The 18170-nt window shown below is 37.8% G+C and overlaps 1 protein-coding gene across 2 annotated transcripts in view; it reads right to left on the reverse strand.

Annotated features, from left to right (window-relative positions):
* LOC110020472 (uncharacterized protein C630.12) overlaps positions 1 to 17228 on the reverse strand; it is a 49442-nt gene extending 32214 nt beyond the window's left edge. The window contains exons 1-4 of one of the 2 annotated variants that reach the window (XM_020718587.1): positions 16950 to 17228; positions 16675 to 16719; positions 16144 to 16322; positions 13754 to 13889 (exon numbers count right to left, since the gene is read on the reverse strand). In XM_020718587.1, the coding sequence (XP_020574246.1) occupies positions 13754 to 13889; positions 16144 to 16322; positions 16675 to 16719; positions 16950 to 17096 (507 nt within the window). In that variant the 5' untranslated portion in view covers positions 17097 to 17228. The remainder of the gene's footprint in view (positions 1 to 13753; positions 13890 to 16143; positions 16323 to 16674; positions 16720 to 16949) is intronic. The other variant, XM_020718586.1, reaches the window with a different exon arrangement.
* Positions 17229 to 18170: the final 942 nt, after the last annotated feature.

Here is an 18170-nt window from a genome sequence, read left to right on the forward strand (position 1 = left end):
TCAAGCTTTAAATCACACATCATTGTGTAGCTTTTCAAGTCGCTTTGCACTGTCTCTCAATCTCAAATTTGAATTTCAAGAGTTACATCACTTCATCATCATAAATAATTACCCATGCAACAAATGTAATATTAGATTGTTAAGGTTTTACAAGAAACTTGTGTGAGCAAGCTTTTCATGCATAAAAATTTCATCTACTAAAAATTTTTCAGTCGAAGTATCGTTTCACGAAAAGGATCATCCACTCATGTTTGGATCGACGAGACAGATTGAATAGGCCATTTTGTGTGTAACTCGAACGCCATTTAATGAATGTTGATGGGTTGAATAATCTTTAACTTGAAATTATAATGATAATTATATATATTTTTATCTATTTGTCATGATTAAATTTATACAAATTTTATATATGTTTAATTAGTAAGTTAAATGTTCATCAATATGTGTGTGTTTGTGTGTGTGATTTTAAAAAAATATATTTTTCCTACTAATTTCAAGCATTAATGAAAATATGAGCAGTCAAGTTCTCTTCACAGATAATTTTCACCTCTCCCAATCTCCTAAAGATTGGACCAAGAAAATAGCCAAAACTACAGCAGACCATTTCCCTCTGATTCCCTGAGGATTCATGCCAAAATTGGGGTTTTTCCATCTTCAAGCCACACTGGTCAAGCATAGCAAAGCTTCTACCTATGCGTGTATCGATATTCGATACATTGGACATCATGCAAGGAGCAGCAAGTTGCCCTAATCCGCTCACCTCCATCTCCCTTCAGGCCCAACCACCATCTTCGTGTTAGACTTTTCTGGACCTGTTCGCAAAACAGCAGTGAGCCTGTATTTCTCCACGTCATTCATGCCACCCAAAGGTGCTCCCTGCTCCTCCTAGGGCATCTTACGCAAGCAACAAACCACCCGTCTTCCACTCACACATGCAGTTCCACGCCACCACTTCGTGCCATGCCAAACCACCTGCTGCCAACAGCAACCTCGCATCCTCAATAGATACAATCTTGGAACAATATATTCTTGTTAAATATTTTACAAGGGTAAGTTTAATTTTCTTTGTAAGCATACAAAATACATTAATACATTAATCTCCTGCTTCAGGGAAAATTTTGAATTTATCATTGGGTTAATTTACTGATTTAATTGAATTTATCAATATGATGTGAGAAGAATGGAAAAATGACAAACCCTTCTCAATATAGTGTGAGGAGAAGTCCAGAAACAGGTTCTCCTCAAGGGTGAGGAGGACCAAGAGTTGATTCTTCTCAATATAGGGTGAGATAAAACAAAAAATATAACTCTCCTCAATGTAATGTGAGGAGAATCAATGGATGACAGCTCTCCTCGATATGGTGTGAGGAGAGATTGGAAAGAGAAAGTTGACCTCAATAAAGTGTGAGGATTACCAAATGGTAGAAAAATGACAATACAGTCTCCTCAATATGGTAAAGGAGAAAAATAAGATATAAAAGGAATGGGACTTATAGCTTGATCACATTAACTCAAGCAAGCCAGAAAATATTCTCGATATGGTGGAGAAGATATCAAAAATTGGACTTATAACTTGGTCACGTGTAACCAAGAAGGCTCAACCTATCTTCCCAATATGATAGAAAAGATAGAGGTATTGACATGACTTGAAATGATTTTGCAAGATAATCACCTTTTTTTTCCATTAACATTTTTGACTTATATAGAGCCATACAACATTTATAAATAAACCCTAAACTTTTTTCTATTTACAAATAGAATCCTACATTAGATACCAAGCTCAACACTCCCCCTCAACGTGGGCGAAAAATATTCACTAAGCTCATCTTGTCACATAATCTAGTTAACTCCACTGAGCTAAGTCCTTTAGTAAGCAGTCAGTCACCAGATCTCCAGTAGCTACATGACTTTGCTCCAACAATCTATTATTCAGCATTTTCTTAATGAAGAATCTATCAATCTCCACATGTTTAGATCTATCGTGTTGCACCATGTTATTAGCAATGTTGATTGCAGACTTGTTTTCACACCACAAATTCATTTGAGTTCCCTGATCCATTTTGAGTTCAACCAACAAGGCTTTCATCCATATCATCTCAGCAACTCCTAATGCTATGGCCTTGTAGTCCGTCTCTGTTGTTAATCTTGCTACAACTGACTGTTTATTTGCTCTTCCATGAGACCAAATTGCCAACTACAAACATGCAGTATCCTAATATGGATCATGTGTCATCAACACAACTTGCACAGTAAGAATCACAAAAACCCTCAATATCTACATGCTCATTCTTCTTGAATCTCAACCCTTCTCCTGGTGCACTTTTCAGATACCTCAGAATCTGATACACCGCATCCATATGCCCCTTCCATGAATCATGCATGCAACGGCTTACGACACTTCTTGCAAAAGAAATATCGGGTTGAGTGTGGCACAAATAGATCAAACGGCCCACCAGTCTCTGGTACCTGCCATGATCAACTGATTCACTTGCCTCTGAACTGAGTTTGACCTTCTGATCAATTGAAGAGGTTGCAGGTTTGCACCCCCGCATATTTAATTCCATGAGAAGATCCAGTACATACTTTATCCGGAATAGAACTATCCCCTCAGGTCCATGGGTCACTTCAATCCCAAGAAAGTATATGAGCTTGTCTCAAATCCTTTATGTCAAATTGCATTCCAATCTTCCCTTCAATTGAGAAATTTCTGTCTCATTAACATCAGTGATACTCATGTCATCCACATACACAACAAGTATGGTAGTGTGACATTCATGTTGGCGAAAAATATCGTGTGGTCTACATTGATCTGTCGATATCTCATGTCAATCATCGTCATTCTAAACTTATCACACAGAGCTCGAGGAGACTAATTCAAGCCATATAGTGACTTCTTGAGCGTACAAACATTACTCGTTGTCTGGGATGTACTGAATCCTGGTGGTATCTCCACATATACCTCCTTCAGTAGCTCTCCGTGAAGAAAAGCATACTTCACATCCAGTTGATGTAGTCTTCATCCACCATTCACTAGCAGAGAAGTCACTGTTTTTACTGTGCTCATCTTTGCTACTGGAGCAAAGGTTTCATCGTACTCAATGTCATATGTCTAACTGTACATTTTTGTCACTAGTCGTGCTTTGTACCTCTCCACCTTCCTTTCTGGAGTTTGTTTTACCGTGAAAATTCACTTGCATCCAACTATCTTCTTCCCTGTTGGTAGTGGTGTAATCTCCCATGTTTGGCTTTTATCAAGCTCTAAGCTCTTCATGCATCACCGCTTTCCACATGGGGTCCTCTTTAGTAACCTGTAAACAATTGAGCATAAAGATAGAGTCCAATGATGCAATGAATGCTCCATGCAAAGGTGAGATGTTAGAATAAGAAACAAAACTTGCAATGTCAAGTTCCCACCTAAAACGATCAGGGAGAATGTCAAGCATTGCTTCGAGAGGTCCTCCTTAATTTTGGAGTGGTAGGAGTGGATGGATGAGGAATAATATCACCTGTGAGTTTTGAAACAAAACTGGATGGTACTGGTGTCTCGAGAGTTGGGGAAGACTGTGACAAGAGACTTGTTAGCACTATAGGATCTGTTCCCTCAGTTTGTTTCTTCCTCCGCATATACACCATTATTTCACCTTCAATTTGAATCCCAACACCACTAGAATCAATCTCCTCAAATTCCCTCTACTCAGCTGATTTATCCCACATCACAAAACATGGCATTTCTCCCACTTGCACCACTCTATCACTACTACACACTCTCTCTTGCCTCATATCTCCAATGGTTGTTCAGTCACTAAATGGTAAATTCACCTCCAAAGTATAGTCTGGTTCAAACTCTTTGAATAACACATCAATACTCACAAAAAATCTCTTCTCAATCAGGCTCCAGCATACACAACATTTTTGCCCCCAAACACACATTTCAAAGCTCTGGGATCAAACTTCTCGACATATATTATGTTGTATTCCACAAAGCATACACATCTAAATACCTTCAATGAAAGAATGACACAATTATCGACTGTCAACATCTAACAAGGAGGTGGTCAATCCAACACTTTTGAGAGCATTCTGTTGATCAATTGTGCTACTATCAAAATTATTTGCCCCAAGTGCTTTAGGACATTCATCATGATCATGCTTCGAGCTACCACTAGAAGATATCTATTCTTCCTTTATGTCACTCTATTTTGTGTCGGTGTGTACGAACATGTGGTTTAATGTTGTATTCCTTGAGCTGACAAGTATTCCTCCAACGCCTTGTTGGTATACTCTGTCTCATTATCAGACTTCAATTCCTTCTCAACATCATCGTATTAACTTTGAATCACCTTATGAAAGTCATTAAAGCAGACAAGCACGTCAATTTTACTTCGCATCAGATATAACCAAGTAACACGAGAAAACAATCAATGAAAATCACAAAATATCTGTAACCATCCATCAAAGTGGTAGAACAAGGTCCCCACACATCAGAATGCACCAAATCAAAATTATAAGAGCAAATTTAGCTAAAACTAACATACGAACTCCTGTTATGCTTGCCAAATTCACAAGCATCACACACAAGTTTTTTGTTTATTTGTCTTTTCATACAATGATGGATACAAACGACTCAATAGACTAAACGAAGAGTGTCTCATGTTTCTGTGATGTGGCAGCAACACATCCTCCACACTCCTCTCAGATCCTCCTGCTTTAGCATTCTCAACCATAGATGTCAAGGCTAAGTTCATCCCCTCTATCTAAGTACCAGAGTTCACTACGTCACGTGACAGGCCCAAGTTTTTGGTCAAACCCCTTCTCTTGAAAGATCACCTCAACACATTTTACTTGGAATATAATGACATTAATGGATAAAAGGCTCACTGAAAATGAAAGAGCAAGCAAAACATAGGACAAAATCATAGAATCAGTACACCTTACTATATCCTTACCAACCACAGGCTGAGTTGTCTGAATGCTCTCTGGAACTATTAGGTGAGTATAAGGAGAGAGCTCACTAGCAGCACCCGTCACATGTAAAGATGCACCAGAATCTACTATCCATTATGGTGAAGTTGTAGTGGATATAGAGGCAAGACCATGTGTATCACGAGCACATTTGGCTGAGTGAGCATAACCAGTAGTGTTCCCCTTAGATGACGATAAGGTGGATGCATTATCAATGACATCACATGCCGCTCTTCGCTTCCTCTTGAACATCTCCAATAATTTGTGATCCGCATCGGTAAAGACCACCTTTGTTTTTCCCTTATTCTATGCTACCATCACATTTGCCCGGTAGCCCCTATAGACAATCTACGCCCACCCGTCTTTCTCTCCTTGGTGGCTTTGGACAAGCCTTGCTCAAATGTCTCACTTCTTCACGATTGTAGCACCTGTGGGTCTCCCCCTAAGCACCTGTCATGCCTGAGCTCGATGAAGTTAATTCCTCATTGTTCTTCCTTGTTGTCACAAATCCTTCGTGCAGCCCAAGTGCCAAAGAAGTCTCACGCCCCATTAACTCTTCTGCAAGAAGTTGTAGTCGTTCCCGCGCGACAGAATCCAACATAAGCTTTGTTTGCTTCCCTCGAACAATTGTCGATTGCATGCCACAACAAAATTGATTGCAAGCTTCTGTTCACACGCACAGTTCAAACGGCCCGCCTCTCTCCTGATGGAGTAGCATGGAAACACAGCACGATGCCCATTCACTGTTTTCTGCTCACACCGAAGGCCTTGTTAATGCTTTTCCCTTTCGCTTCATCTCTACTACATCAAGTTGCAACCCTCACGCTCAAACAAGAGATGCTCGAACAGAACGCCCTGCTCTACTACTTTCTCCTCACACTGAAACCTCATTATTGTTCTCCCCTTTACTTTGTCTCTACAGCATCGAGCCACATGTGAGGGTTCACGCTACAAACTGGGATCCCGCAGTTGCCTTCCAAGCGACTGTATCGAGAGGGTTCTCTTACTATTCTCTCCTATATGATCTAATTATCACACTCAAGAACAAGCTCGTCTCCACACTGAAGCCCATTGTGTGATTCGATCTCTTTGCCCTAGCCCTTCAAAGCCCTTGTCGCTCCTTCCTCTCACGAAACCAAGCAGCTCGATCCCAGCTTGAAGCCGCTCGAAGGATCTAGCCACTGAATCTTGATCTCTCCACACTTGTGCGACCACACCGTCCAACCTCCGCCCTAAAGTCTGAGGGACTCTACCCTGCGAGCCGCGATCCTCTCGTTGGCTTCCCAAAGCGAGCTGCAATCCTCTCGCTACCTTCCCAACGAGCTCTGGTAGCGGCTGCTTCGCGACAACGAAGCAGAAGAAAGGAAAAAACAAAGTTCCCAGTCCCTGCATCAACAACGCCGATCACGATCGGGAGCTGGACAAGTTAGGGCTCTAATACCAACTTGAAAAGATTTTACAAGATAATCACCTTTTTTTTTCATTAACATTTTTGTCTTACATAGAGTCATACAACGTTTACAAATAAACCCTTAGACTTCTTCTATTTACAATAGAATACTACATTAGATACAAATCTCAACAACATGCATCAGGTATGGGTCAGGAATGTCAGCTAACCACTTAGCCACATGTACAAATAAGAATGGCCGACCAACTGTGGAGGAAGGCCAAAAGCAAACACCCCTAAACAATATGCAAACTCATAAGATCATAACGTAATAAGCATCACAAAAAGGCTTTAAAGCTGACAAGAGTCCAGTGTGATGGTTCCATGTGCCCATACACCGTGACTACTAGACTACCAAGCTTCTTTTTTTTTTTTCTAGATGTGTCTAGCCCGTGAGTGTGTGACAGGTGGCCCTAGAATACTAATCATAGATCCCATGTAGTGTAGATCACAAGGATAGCAGGATCTTGATCGACACAACTAAGTAAATGTGAGATCCTAAGGTTTATTTTTACATTTTGCTGCCCAAGGATTTCCTGCAAAACAACTCATCAACAATTCACAGTGATTATAACATTGGTTTTGCTTTTTGTGTGTGTATAATGGCACAAGAAATAAATCATGTGATATAACATTGGTTATGTTTTGTGTGTGCATAAAGGCACAATAAATAAATCATGTGATATATGAACAAGTTTAAACAAAATCAATTAAATGTTATAATCACTGCAAATATAAGAAATCAATATTAATAAACAAGAAGTCTCAATTAAATATTTAAACTTAAAACATGTTTTAACATAAAATAATTAGCAAGGGTAATTTCATATATATCAAAATATTATAATATAGTTTTACTTTTTTGCTTTATTCATTTCTATTCATTTTCTATCAAAATAATTAGAAATTGGTGACTGAGATAAATTGACATTAAATGACAACTCTATTCATCAAGTTATTCAAACCATGAAAAGAATCATATGAATTATCACAGAATTGTCACAAATAGTTGCGCGAACTACCTCAAATAGTTGCAGTTATCTTTAATAGTGAAATGAAAGTAGAAACGCCACAGATTATTGTATATCACCTGTCTAATTGGTAAGAAAACGGAATGATAGCACGCAAATTTGATGTAGTCTCACAGTTAAAAAACTATATAGCAAGCAGTAATCGAAAAATAGAAATACTAATAAATATTAAAGCATGTGGAATTTCTACAAATAAAAAAAACGTTTGTTAACAGTACGTAAAGATAACAAATAATGTTAAGTGAATACTTGTGTTGGAGAAATTAGCAGCAAATCTCAGTAGAGTTCAATGGGCCAAAAGTCACAGAACCAGAGATGATGTCGATGGCAATGTTAGAATAGCAACTATGCCAGACGATGAATGTGACAGACATCGTCGAAAGAGGGATTTAGGTATGCTTTAAACATTCAGAGTTTTGACTACACCAGGAAGTTGTTACGTGCTAGACCTCGAGCAGGTCTGCCTTCAATTCACTGACTAATGTGGACAAGGATGGTTGTGATTGCTATAGTTTTGACAAACAAGGGTCTCTCAAACAGGAATTAGAGAAGAAGCAAGGGTTCGGGCTTGTGGTTGTTGTGCAGAGAAGATGAGGTTGGGCTAAGGGGGATGCTGCGAGGCAGTTGGACATGCTCTGACTTGATGAGGTTGACATGATCCTAATAGGAGCAGTGAGAAGGGATCCTTCCATATGTGTGGGTTTGAAAATGGAAGAAGATCCGCTGTCAAACGGAGAGGAGGTGAGGCCTATTCACTGGTTCAGACTAGAGCAGCAGGGGAATGGGCGGCGAGAAAGAGAAAGGGAGAGAGAGAGAATGATCCACAGAGAGACCATGAGAAAAGGAGAGTAATGAGAGATCATGCGAGAAAGAGAGTGAGGGCTTGAGAGAATTATGAGAGGGGAGAATTTGGGGAATGAGGGAGAGATAACACGAGAGAGGGAGGGATCTTTTGGAGAGAGAATTTCAATTTGAATTTGATTATTATATATTATTTAACATATAAATATATAAAAATATATTAACCAATATATATTTAAATATAAACAAAAATATTTATTAATGTTAATATATAAATATAGAAATTTATATTATTTTTTACAGTATTCAAATAAAGTTAAATATTTCATCCTTCAATGCGCACCAAATGAAGTCTAATTTAAACATGAATATGCTCATCTAAATCATCTCAACAACCTGAATGCACTTGCAAAGTCAATTTTGTCAAACAATCTCCCCAAAAAAAAATTCTTACGTGAGCCAAAATTCATGCAAATGAGACTCATGCGCACGAAGTCACATAAAAATGATGGTGAAAAGTCGTTGTACTTGTCATGTGTTTGCCCGAACATAATTAAAAATGTGACTCAACTCTTATAAAGCATATTTGAGCATGATAACGAGTCCATATAACGACAAGTCACCCAACTCATCATCAAAGACGAACATGTTAAGAATGCACGGATCAAACAGAATCAATGGCTACCAAGCCGGTAACGATCACGATCAATTTACCACTATCCTACAGGGCCCCTGGGTGAGTCCGAGAATGATTGAGAACAAAAACTAGGTTAATAGTATCCACTTCTTAATTAGCCTCTTAATTTCATCATCATCTTCACACTCATTTGCTTCCTCTTCTATTATTCAAAATTTGGAGAGTGAAATGAGAGAAATCTTAAGTGAAAATGATGTGATAATATTTAAAAAGATGCTACTTGAGAAGACATAGAAGAAAGGAAGATGTGAATCGAAATGTGGGCAAACACAAATAAACAAGGTAGGTTGTGAATAAGCTACTGTCTAAGGACAATCGACCCTAAGCAAAATATCAAATCAATTTTCACATTAAAAAGGATGCTTGGATAAGCATGTGATGGGAATTTCAATGTCAAACACCTACGACATATAAGAAGCTACTAAAGCCCAGAAAAATTTCTTAGACGCAATATAAAGTTATACTCTCCTATAAAGGTTGGGTAATTCCGAAAGCATAGAGAAAATTCTATTATATGAATGACTAAACAAGTTTTGTTAGGCGGTAGGGTTTTCTTGTCCACGTAAATCCCCTCGTGAATAAGATGAGCCGATGTGATAGCGACACAATAGGGAAAACACCCGATTAAAAAGTTATCTCCTTCCTGAAACTGAAATCTGCAGTTGTTGGCAGCAAGCGTCGGTCTCGGACAGCGGATAAAAGGCCCCATAAACATCCACAGGGAGGGTCAAACCCTGGTCAGGTTTCCTAAGAAAACCCCACACTTGGCACAAAGGAAGAGATTAAAAAGATCACCCAAATGTCCCCTTTTCATCAAAAAAGCATGCCTTACATAGAAGACATGTATGAATAATCTTGGACAATTCAAAACGACCACTATGCACCTGTAAAAGAAAATAAAATAACAAAAACATAAAATAGAACTAAAAACAAATACTAGAACTATTTTAGATTGCTCCCGCATCATTCTCCCGGGGTTGGAAAAACCTTTTCTTATTGTCCAATGTTTGAGTTTATTAGGGCAAGCAAGAGCAACTTCATGTAGTGACTCGGCACTAATAGATGAACAAAAAGACATCCAAAGATGCCAATAAAGGACATGATGTGGTTGTTGTGTGAATTTCAGGATCAAATAACTTATGACAGGAATACAGATCCAAAGCATGCAGATGAGGGCAACTAAGTAATGCACGGGCCATCTTGGTTCGTCTTAATGCCAAAGTTCGATGTTAAGGGTGTCTAATTTCAATATGATGTATATGACACTTGACAATATTAAGTTCACACAGTCTACCATGGTGTATAGATATGTCTTGAAAACTATGACCAAATAAGGAATTATAAATACTTAAATTGCTCAATGTAGGGCAGTGAGTCAAAGCTTGGAAGAAGCCATCACCAGGTAAACATTTCCCTAGATGCAAAGTTTCAAGACACCTAAGCGATGTCATTGCTTTCAAAACAAGAATGTTGGCATAAAGCACTCCATAAATTGACCTCAGTTGCATTGGGATAGCGGTGACAGAGCCCCCTCGGTGACATCCTATAGGATGGACAATTAGGAATGACCGAGCCAGGTATGAGTTCAATGGTGTGCTTATTTCCCGCAAAAGAAGGTAGACTGACCGAAACTTTCTTTAGAGAAATGTCTAAATATTGTTGTAGTCGTGGCGCTATAGGTGCTAGAATCAATGTCTAACAATCCCGATTTTCAGAAATCAACAAGAAATAACCCTTCATTGAATTGTTCAGCTCTTGTTGTAACAATGTAGCAGTTGAACTGTTGTTTGCAACTGTTGAATTGCTATTTGCAACAACCATGTTGTTATCTTCAAATTTGTTGTGTCCCTCCTTCATTAGAACCAAAGTAGTTTGCTTTACATCCTTAGCAAAAGAGAAGGTGTTAGTACAACCATTATGGACGGTCTAGTGATCATATTGCCATGAGCTTCAAAGCATCCATGGGAATAACGTCACATTGAAGTTTCTCTTGGAACTTTCGAGCAATAAAAATTTGTACTAGACATCGTCTAGTAACTTGGAGCTTCACTTACCTTCTTAAGCCATGTAAGTCAATAAGGATGTGAGTGTGGTTGCGTGATCAATCTGAGTTTCTCTATCATTGTAGTAAAAACTATGTTTTCACAAGTTCCACCATCAATGATAAGGTTGCAAGTTTTATCCTGCACTGTGCATCTTGTACTAAGGATATTGTGATGAAACCATTTTGGAATAAGAAGGGGCTCGACATTCACAAGCCTAAAAAGGACCAATAGTCCTCCCTCATTCGCATGCAGAACCTCCTCTTGTGTAGGGGGTTGTTACAACCCTCCAAAATTTCTTCCTCTTCTGGACTGTCATTTTCCACCAACAAAATGATTCAGCGGTTAGGGCAATTGAATGCTATATATCCAAACCCATGACACTTAAAACACCTTGTTGAAGAAGGGCTTGCAGCCGTTTTTGTTGTTCCTCATGGTTGAGAGACAGTCTGACAGCTGGTGGATTCGCCTTTGTTCTCAACCAGTTGGACACTATTTTGTTAAGTTCTAGACTAAACATATTTCTCCCTGATGGAGTGGTGTAAGGGTGCAATTTTTACTCCATTTTTATTGTTGTTCAACCTTGACAGCAAGAGTTGACATCTTGGAGGATTCAAAAATGTTATGGTAGTACCACGTGGCCTATGTTTGGCCTTAGCCCACCCAAGACCGAGCAATGGAATGATCTTCTGATCAAGTTAAGTTGCAATTCGGTTCAAGGTGTTCGAATTTTGTCGAATGTTCCTCCACCGTCAAGTCTTGTTGTTGGAGATTATGTAAATTTAAGAAAACTAATTGTCAACTATGTTCCCGCAAGAATTTTCTTTGTAATTCTTCTTTCATTTTATCTTATGTTGTAATTTTTTACTGAACCTCTTTTTACCAAGTTCTCCAGCCAAAGTGATGCATTATTTTTTAGTTTGATTGCCACAAACTTGACCACGTGTTCTTATGGCACTTCTTTATACTTAAGAATTCGCTCCACCGTCTGTAGCCAATTGACGAATTTTTTAGGGTCTAATCTTCCATCGAAATCAAAAATATCAACCTTAATTCTAAAATCTAAATCTTAGCAATGATAGGTGTGGATTGGCCTATCTTCCTCATTGAATACATCTCTGAAGAAAGGATCTTCTTACTTTTCTTCAACCGCCTCCTCGACACAATTCTTTTGTCTCCGATTTCTAGAATTTTATTGCTCAATAAAAGCAAGACCTTGCAAATGTTGGATTTCTTGTTGTTGTCCTTCAACCACCATTTTTTGATTGGGTCTTCCAAGATTTCGGCATTGTGACATTTCTAGAACCTGAAATCAACACAAGAGTGGATGGAACAACAGTTTTCTTTGATGGGATAGAGGAGAAGAGGGAGGACTGCAGCGGCAACTTCTTCCCATGGTAGAAAGGACTGGAGAACGCTTCCAAGAACCAGGCTACGACATTCCAGGAAAAATTCTTGCTCCAGTCGAACATCTCAGAAAAGAAAGACTTGCTGATACCAAGATGACAGCGACAGAACATGTAAACGCTTGATTAAGCAACCATCTCCCTCCTGGAACCAAAATCTGCAGCTGTGGCAGCAGGCACCGGTCCAGGGCAGCAGATCATAGGCCCCACGAACACCGCCAGGGAGGGCCGAACCATGGTTACAAACCGAACAGCAGGTTTCTTGAGGAAACCCCACACTTGGCACAAAGAAAAAGATAAAAATGATCACCCAAAAGTCCCCTTCTTATTAAAGAAGCATGTCTTTTATAGGAGACGGGTAGGAATACACTTGACAATCCAAAAAGACCACTACTATAAAATATTAAAAGAAAAGAAACAACATAAAAGAAGACCAAAAATAAATACTTGGACTATCCTAGATTGCTCCCGCGTCACTATGTGACAGAGAAGCTCCAATAGGTAGAGCAAAAATTGTTGTCTCTAGCAATTCATGGTGGATGTCTAATTCAAAAACCTGTATTCAACCATGATTGACGACTGAGTAATAATTAGCTACAAAGCAATAATAGTACCTTCTCCATCAGTCCAAGCTTTTAGAGTAGCTGATTGCATCAAATGGTAAAAAAATGTGTATCAAAGCACGTTGTGGGTTTGAATCCTTGGTGGCATAATTGTGCACCCAAACGGAACAGAAAGACATATAATTGACAGGAAGCCAAGATAGCTGCCATCATGTCCCTCAGGGTCTATGATGGACAATTGAATCATAGAGTTGTAATTCACCCTTCAACAATTAACTCATGGGTGGTGTGGATTCACTAATTATGTGAGTTAATGGGAAGCCAGGCATTTATCAATAAAGCCTTGGTTGCACCTTCTCCATTAGTCAAACTTTTGAAGTGCTTGCATGTGACAAGTAGTCCTAAGAGTGAAACCCATGCCTTAAAACATTGTTTCTAGTTTTATGCCTTATTTGCAAACAATCTTATTGATTTAACAACTGGTAAAAGAAACTAAGTCATGCATGAACAGTTTTCACAAGAGTGACTGCAAAAATAGAACAGAACATCCAAAAATAGCTAGGTATGTTGCATCTCCAAGATTAAAGAGATTAACCACATATTAATGTTCCCAGCAAACCAAAAATATGCCAGCCAAGTGCACAAGGCCTGCCTGATAACTTTAAAAATCAACATTAATACGGTTTTACACTTCTAGAGCTAAAAGTGTACTGGTTGATGAAAGAAGTCAATTTGATTGGATTCGCATGGAAAATTCATGAATAACAAACGATTGCATGTCTATAACAGGAACCTTTTTACCTCAGGATATTGTGCATGGAGACTTGAATAACCAATATCATGATTTCCACATAAATAATAAACCAAGATATCTGAATATCTTCCATGTTCCTCCAAACCAAAAATATGCTTGAAACGGCTATATGACTCCAGCCACCTGGTCAAGGAAATAACGTCAAGTAATGTGTGAAGATCAGATTAAGTGGCCCGATGGATTTTAAACATGCATATGTAGTATGCACGTGTTCACAAATTTCACAAGCAGTATCCTTCAATATAGCATGTGCAGTACATTTGCAAATCAAGACCTGTCATTATACCTGTATCATACCACAATCTTGATTGAAATCAAACATGCATATGTAGTACTTCCTTATCCCACAATCTTGGTGCTTCGCAGAATACGATAAAGAAAACGTAAGATGTACAGTCTAAAGATTGGCTGTGTTCCCCAACTAATCAAATCTTTAATGATTCAATAGCATTTTAAGAAATACAAGAAAATGGAAACACTAAGGTGCAAACAGTAGAGTGACATTACTTGATAAGATAACATCAATGGGCATAAAATATTAGACTAAACACCACAATACTTGTGTTATGGAATAGCACTATATTACAACCCCATTAGTCTGGTTGCAATTACATCGTTTATCTAGATAGTTAGGATCCACATGAAAGCATTTCCTTATCAAGAAATTCTTTCTTCTTTCTATGGGTGTTGTCTTCATTTTCTCCTTTTTAATCCATTATGTGAAACCAAACAACCAACTTCAAAGTGATGAGCACATGAGTGTACAAATTACATTGACGGATGAAAAAAAGATCAAGTGAAACAACGCAAAAGGGGTGAAACTCACATAAGTAGGAAGCATTTTTCATATGAAAAATGCATTTAGGGATGGAACAATGCTTTCTCTTCGTTAATAAGACGTGAACAATAATGATTATTTTAGGAAGCATAAGACGCTAAGGCCACCTCAAAAAAGTGTTAGTATGCAATTAATGACAGATATAGCCATTAATGGATATCTAAATGTTCTCGTTAAGATAGATAGATAGATGGATAAATATATTCAATAAATGATTTAACCAAAATTCATTCAATTTGTTACTTTGTAGTAATCTTATTTTGCATCTTTCAATTTCTGTTTTTTAGGAACTGCCTTTAATGAATGATAATGACAACAAGAAACACTTTCTATCAATTTGACTTATAGTGGTTAGGAAGGTTTATGTGGTTCGGTATGGATTCAAACAAGTTAAGATACTGTGGTTGATTCCAGTATTAGGTGATGTGTTTTGAACTGTGTTTGAAATTCTATGTTGTCTTGAAGTTTGTACTTCCGTGTAGATTTAAATTTTGAACTTCACATGAGTTTACTGTTTTGAGGATTGAACTTTAAGTGTTATTTGAAAGTTTTGACTTCATATGGATTTTAACGACTGACTCTGTGTTGGGAGGTGCCCATAGTCTTTGGACTTCATTTTTCATTGGTTAAGACTATGGTTCAGCTGACCTGACCAATGATTGAAGGATGTGATGCAATTTGTGGTTGTGGATTCAAGTTCCATTGGAATTCATGGATAAGGACAGGAATAAGTTTATCCTCAACTTTCCATTGTTCGTCAAGCATTTGCCTGTAACACCTGAAACTTGAATTTTTAAATAATATCATAACTGTACTAGACTGATTTTATGTCAACCATATCTAATAACTTATGGATAAGAAAATTGTAAATAGATTGCATGAGGAACGTAATGTTGGAAAAGAATATATTCAATAAAATTTCCTCTTCCAATTTTCAGTATTGTATACGCAAGTTGGATATGTGATTTCTTTGAGTATGCTATAAATGCAGCAGCCTACTCCCGAGAAAATCACCTTCATGTACCAACGTAAGATCAAACTTTTTCATTAGTCAACTTTTTACTTTAACTAAATTTTTATAGATGCATTATAACTGCCTTGTTAGTTATTACATACTTTGTTCAGATTTAATGCAATTTTAAGTATGGCAGTTAAATTATAAATAATTGTTCATTTGGTGTGATTCAAATTTCTAGTTAATTTCCTCAAATTTATTCAATCATTGCATTATTATTTAGGCTTTGATTATTATATTTACTAGTTTCGATGTAAACAAAGCAAATCTTTGTATGCATGGTGTTTTTTATTCAATCAAATTTGCATCAGAAAACATGAACCCTAAACCGTCCTACATCACCCATTTTTTACCACTAGATACTTTCAAAGCTATAATAGCACTTCTTTGCAAGAACAAAGACCAAAAGTTAGAATTGATGATTAAGTAAGAAGAAAATAGCACCAAAAAAATGTTAACAATATGAGTAAATTACAAGAACCAAAAGAACAGTAATCTGAAAAAGGGGGGGATTCGTGCCTTACTCTTGATCCTCCAAGAAAGGTCCCCCATCAAAATGATCACCGAGAAATATAACCACATTAGGGTTGAATGGTAATATAGACAGACGAAAAGACCTCCGCATGTATAAATCTGTATAAAATTTTGCTACTGCAAGTGCAAGAGACTTGGCACCAAGGCTGAGGGATGTCCTATCCATTAGCTGTTGAAAATGAAAATCATATTTAAAAACAAAGAACAGATATGCTCCCAAATTATTTCAAAAAATTAAAAAAAAAATTAAAAGCCACATGATGGCAAATGGCCCACAACATTTGTAATGCAGAAATATGAGCATATAATATTAAAATTCACATTTCAGAATCAAACTAATGCATATGTGTTCTGGGGCAAGAGAAGATTGGGGAGTGGTTTTCAGGTGTTACTCTGAATTGAGCAAATGAAATTTTAACAGCATGCCATTTTCATCTTTTTTTTTCAGGTTAGTTAAAGGCAAAATTGTAAAATGAAGCGTAGATCTACAATAACCAAATATGTAGGAGAAGAAAAATTGCCTGTGGGTCGGCTACAACAGCAACCTTCACCGCACGGCCTTCGATCTGTGTAATCAACCAATATAGCTTGAGTTTGTGATTGCGCACATTGTTTCGAATGGACAAGAAAGCGAGCACAAATCTCTTATGCAAAAAGCTGATCAGAAGGATATTCATATAATAGCACTTGCACTTATAAAAGGTAAGCACGATGAAAAAAATTTCTGATCAGATTCGCTCAACCAAACATCGCATCTACTTAGCCTGAATTTGAAAGGGGAACCCGGGCACATTACCGATGACGATAACAAGGAGAAGTTGGTGTCGGGTTGAGGCCATGAGCACGTCCACAGAGGGATCCAATAAGCGACCATCTCGCCATAGAAGAGAGTAAGAACCCAGGCGGAGCACAAGACTAGGGTTAGTCGCGCGATACTCTGCATCGATGCCGATGAGCACGGGAAGATGGTAAGTGGTGGACTTTGTCGGCGTGCTTAATGCCGCTAGTGACGTCGGAATCGACGCTTTGCGGAATCGATGATCGGAGTAAGCAGCTTATTACTTAAGCTCCGGCTGTTTGGTTCGTGACTATTTTGCCTGAAATTGTTTAACCGTTTGATTTGTAACTTTCATGTTCATGTCAACTGCAGTAAATACATGTCAACTGCATAACATTCCATGGGGGTTAACATTCCATACTAAATGTCCTTTTTTTTTTAATATTTGAACAACGAACAGCTGCAAGCTGCATACGTATTTGAACAAGGGACATTTACAGCTGCATACGTAAATGTCCCTTTTTTTAATTGCAGTTTGCACTCACCACATTTGAAATTGTGAAACTTTAGTCTCTTGGTTATTTCTACAATAATCATTCCAACAAACAATGAACTTCTGATTCACTTGCCCTTGCACACATTTGTCGATGCTTTTCAATATGTTTTTTTTTTGGTAATTTTTTTTAATGCGATATGTTCTCCCAAAATATTAGAATTTTAGAAAAAGCTTTGTTTTTCATCTAAATCACAGAGCAGCAGATGGAAACAGATTAGTAGCAAAACTAACACAATAATGTTAGAAGAGATTGGAATGAAATATGAACTTTCAGTGGAAATTTAAACATTGCTTAATGTATTTTGGATCAGCTGATAGATTTTGTTGCTTTAAATTAAATGAAATATGACACTCAGTAGGACGATATGGAGAGTAAGGATTCATGTAGCCGACCCCACTTAATGGGATAAAGGCCATTATGGATGCCATTATAGAAAGCCATTATGGATGCTAAAAGGTAAGTAAAGAGTGCACAGCCACAGAAGATTGGAAACTACCCAGAAAATGGTTGATTCACATTCATATTTCTAAGCCTGAATGATTAATTCACATTCATAATTATAATGTTATGTATAAACAGCCACATAGTTTCTCAGTTATACCATTATTTTACCCTCCATTGAATGAAGTTCGTCTTCCAATATATAGCTAAAGAGACATAAATGCAAACACTGAAGTACGCC

This window comes from Phalaenopsis equestris, unplaced genomic scaffold (assembly GCF_001263595.1).
Source record: "Phalaenopsis equestris unplaced genomic scaffold, ASM126359v1 Scaffold000098, whole genome shotgun sequence".
In the NCBI taxonomy this organism is placed as follows: Eukaryota; Viridiplantae; Streptophyta; class Magnoliopsida; order Asparagales; family Orchidaceae; genus Phalaenopsis; species Phalaenopsis equestris.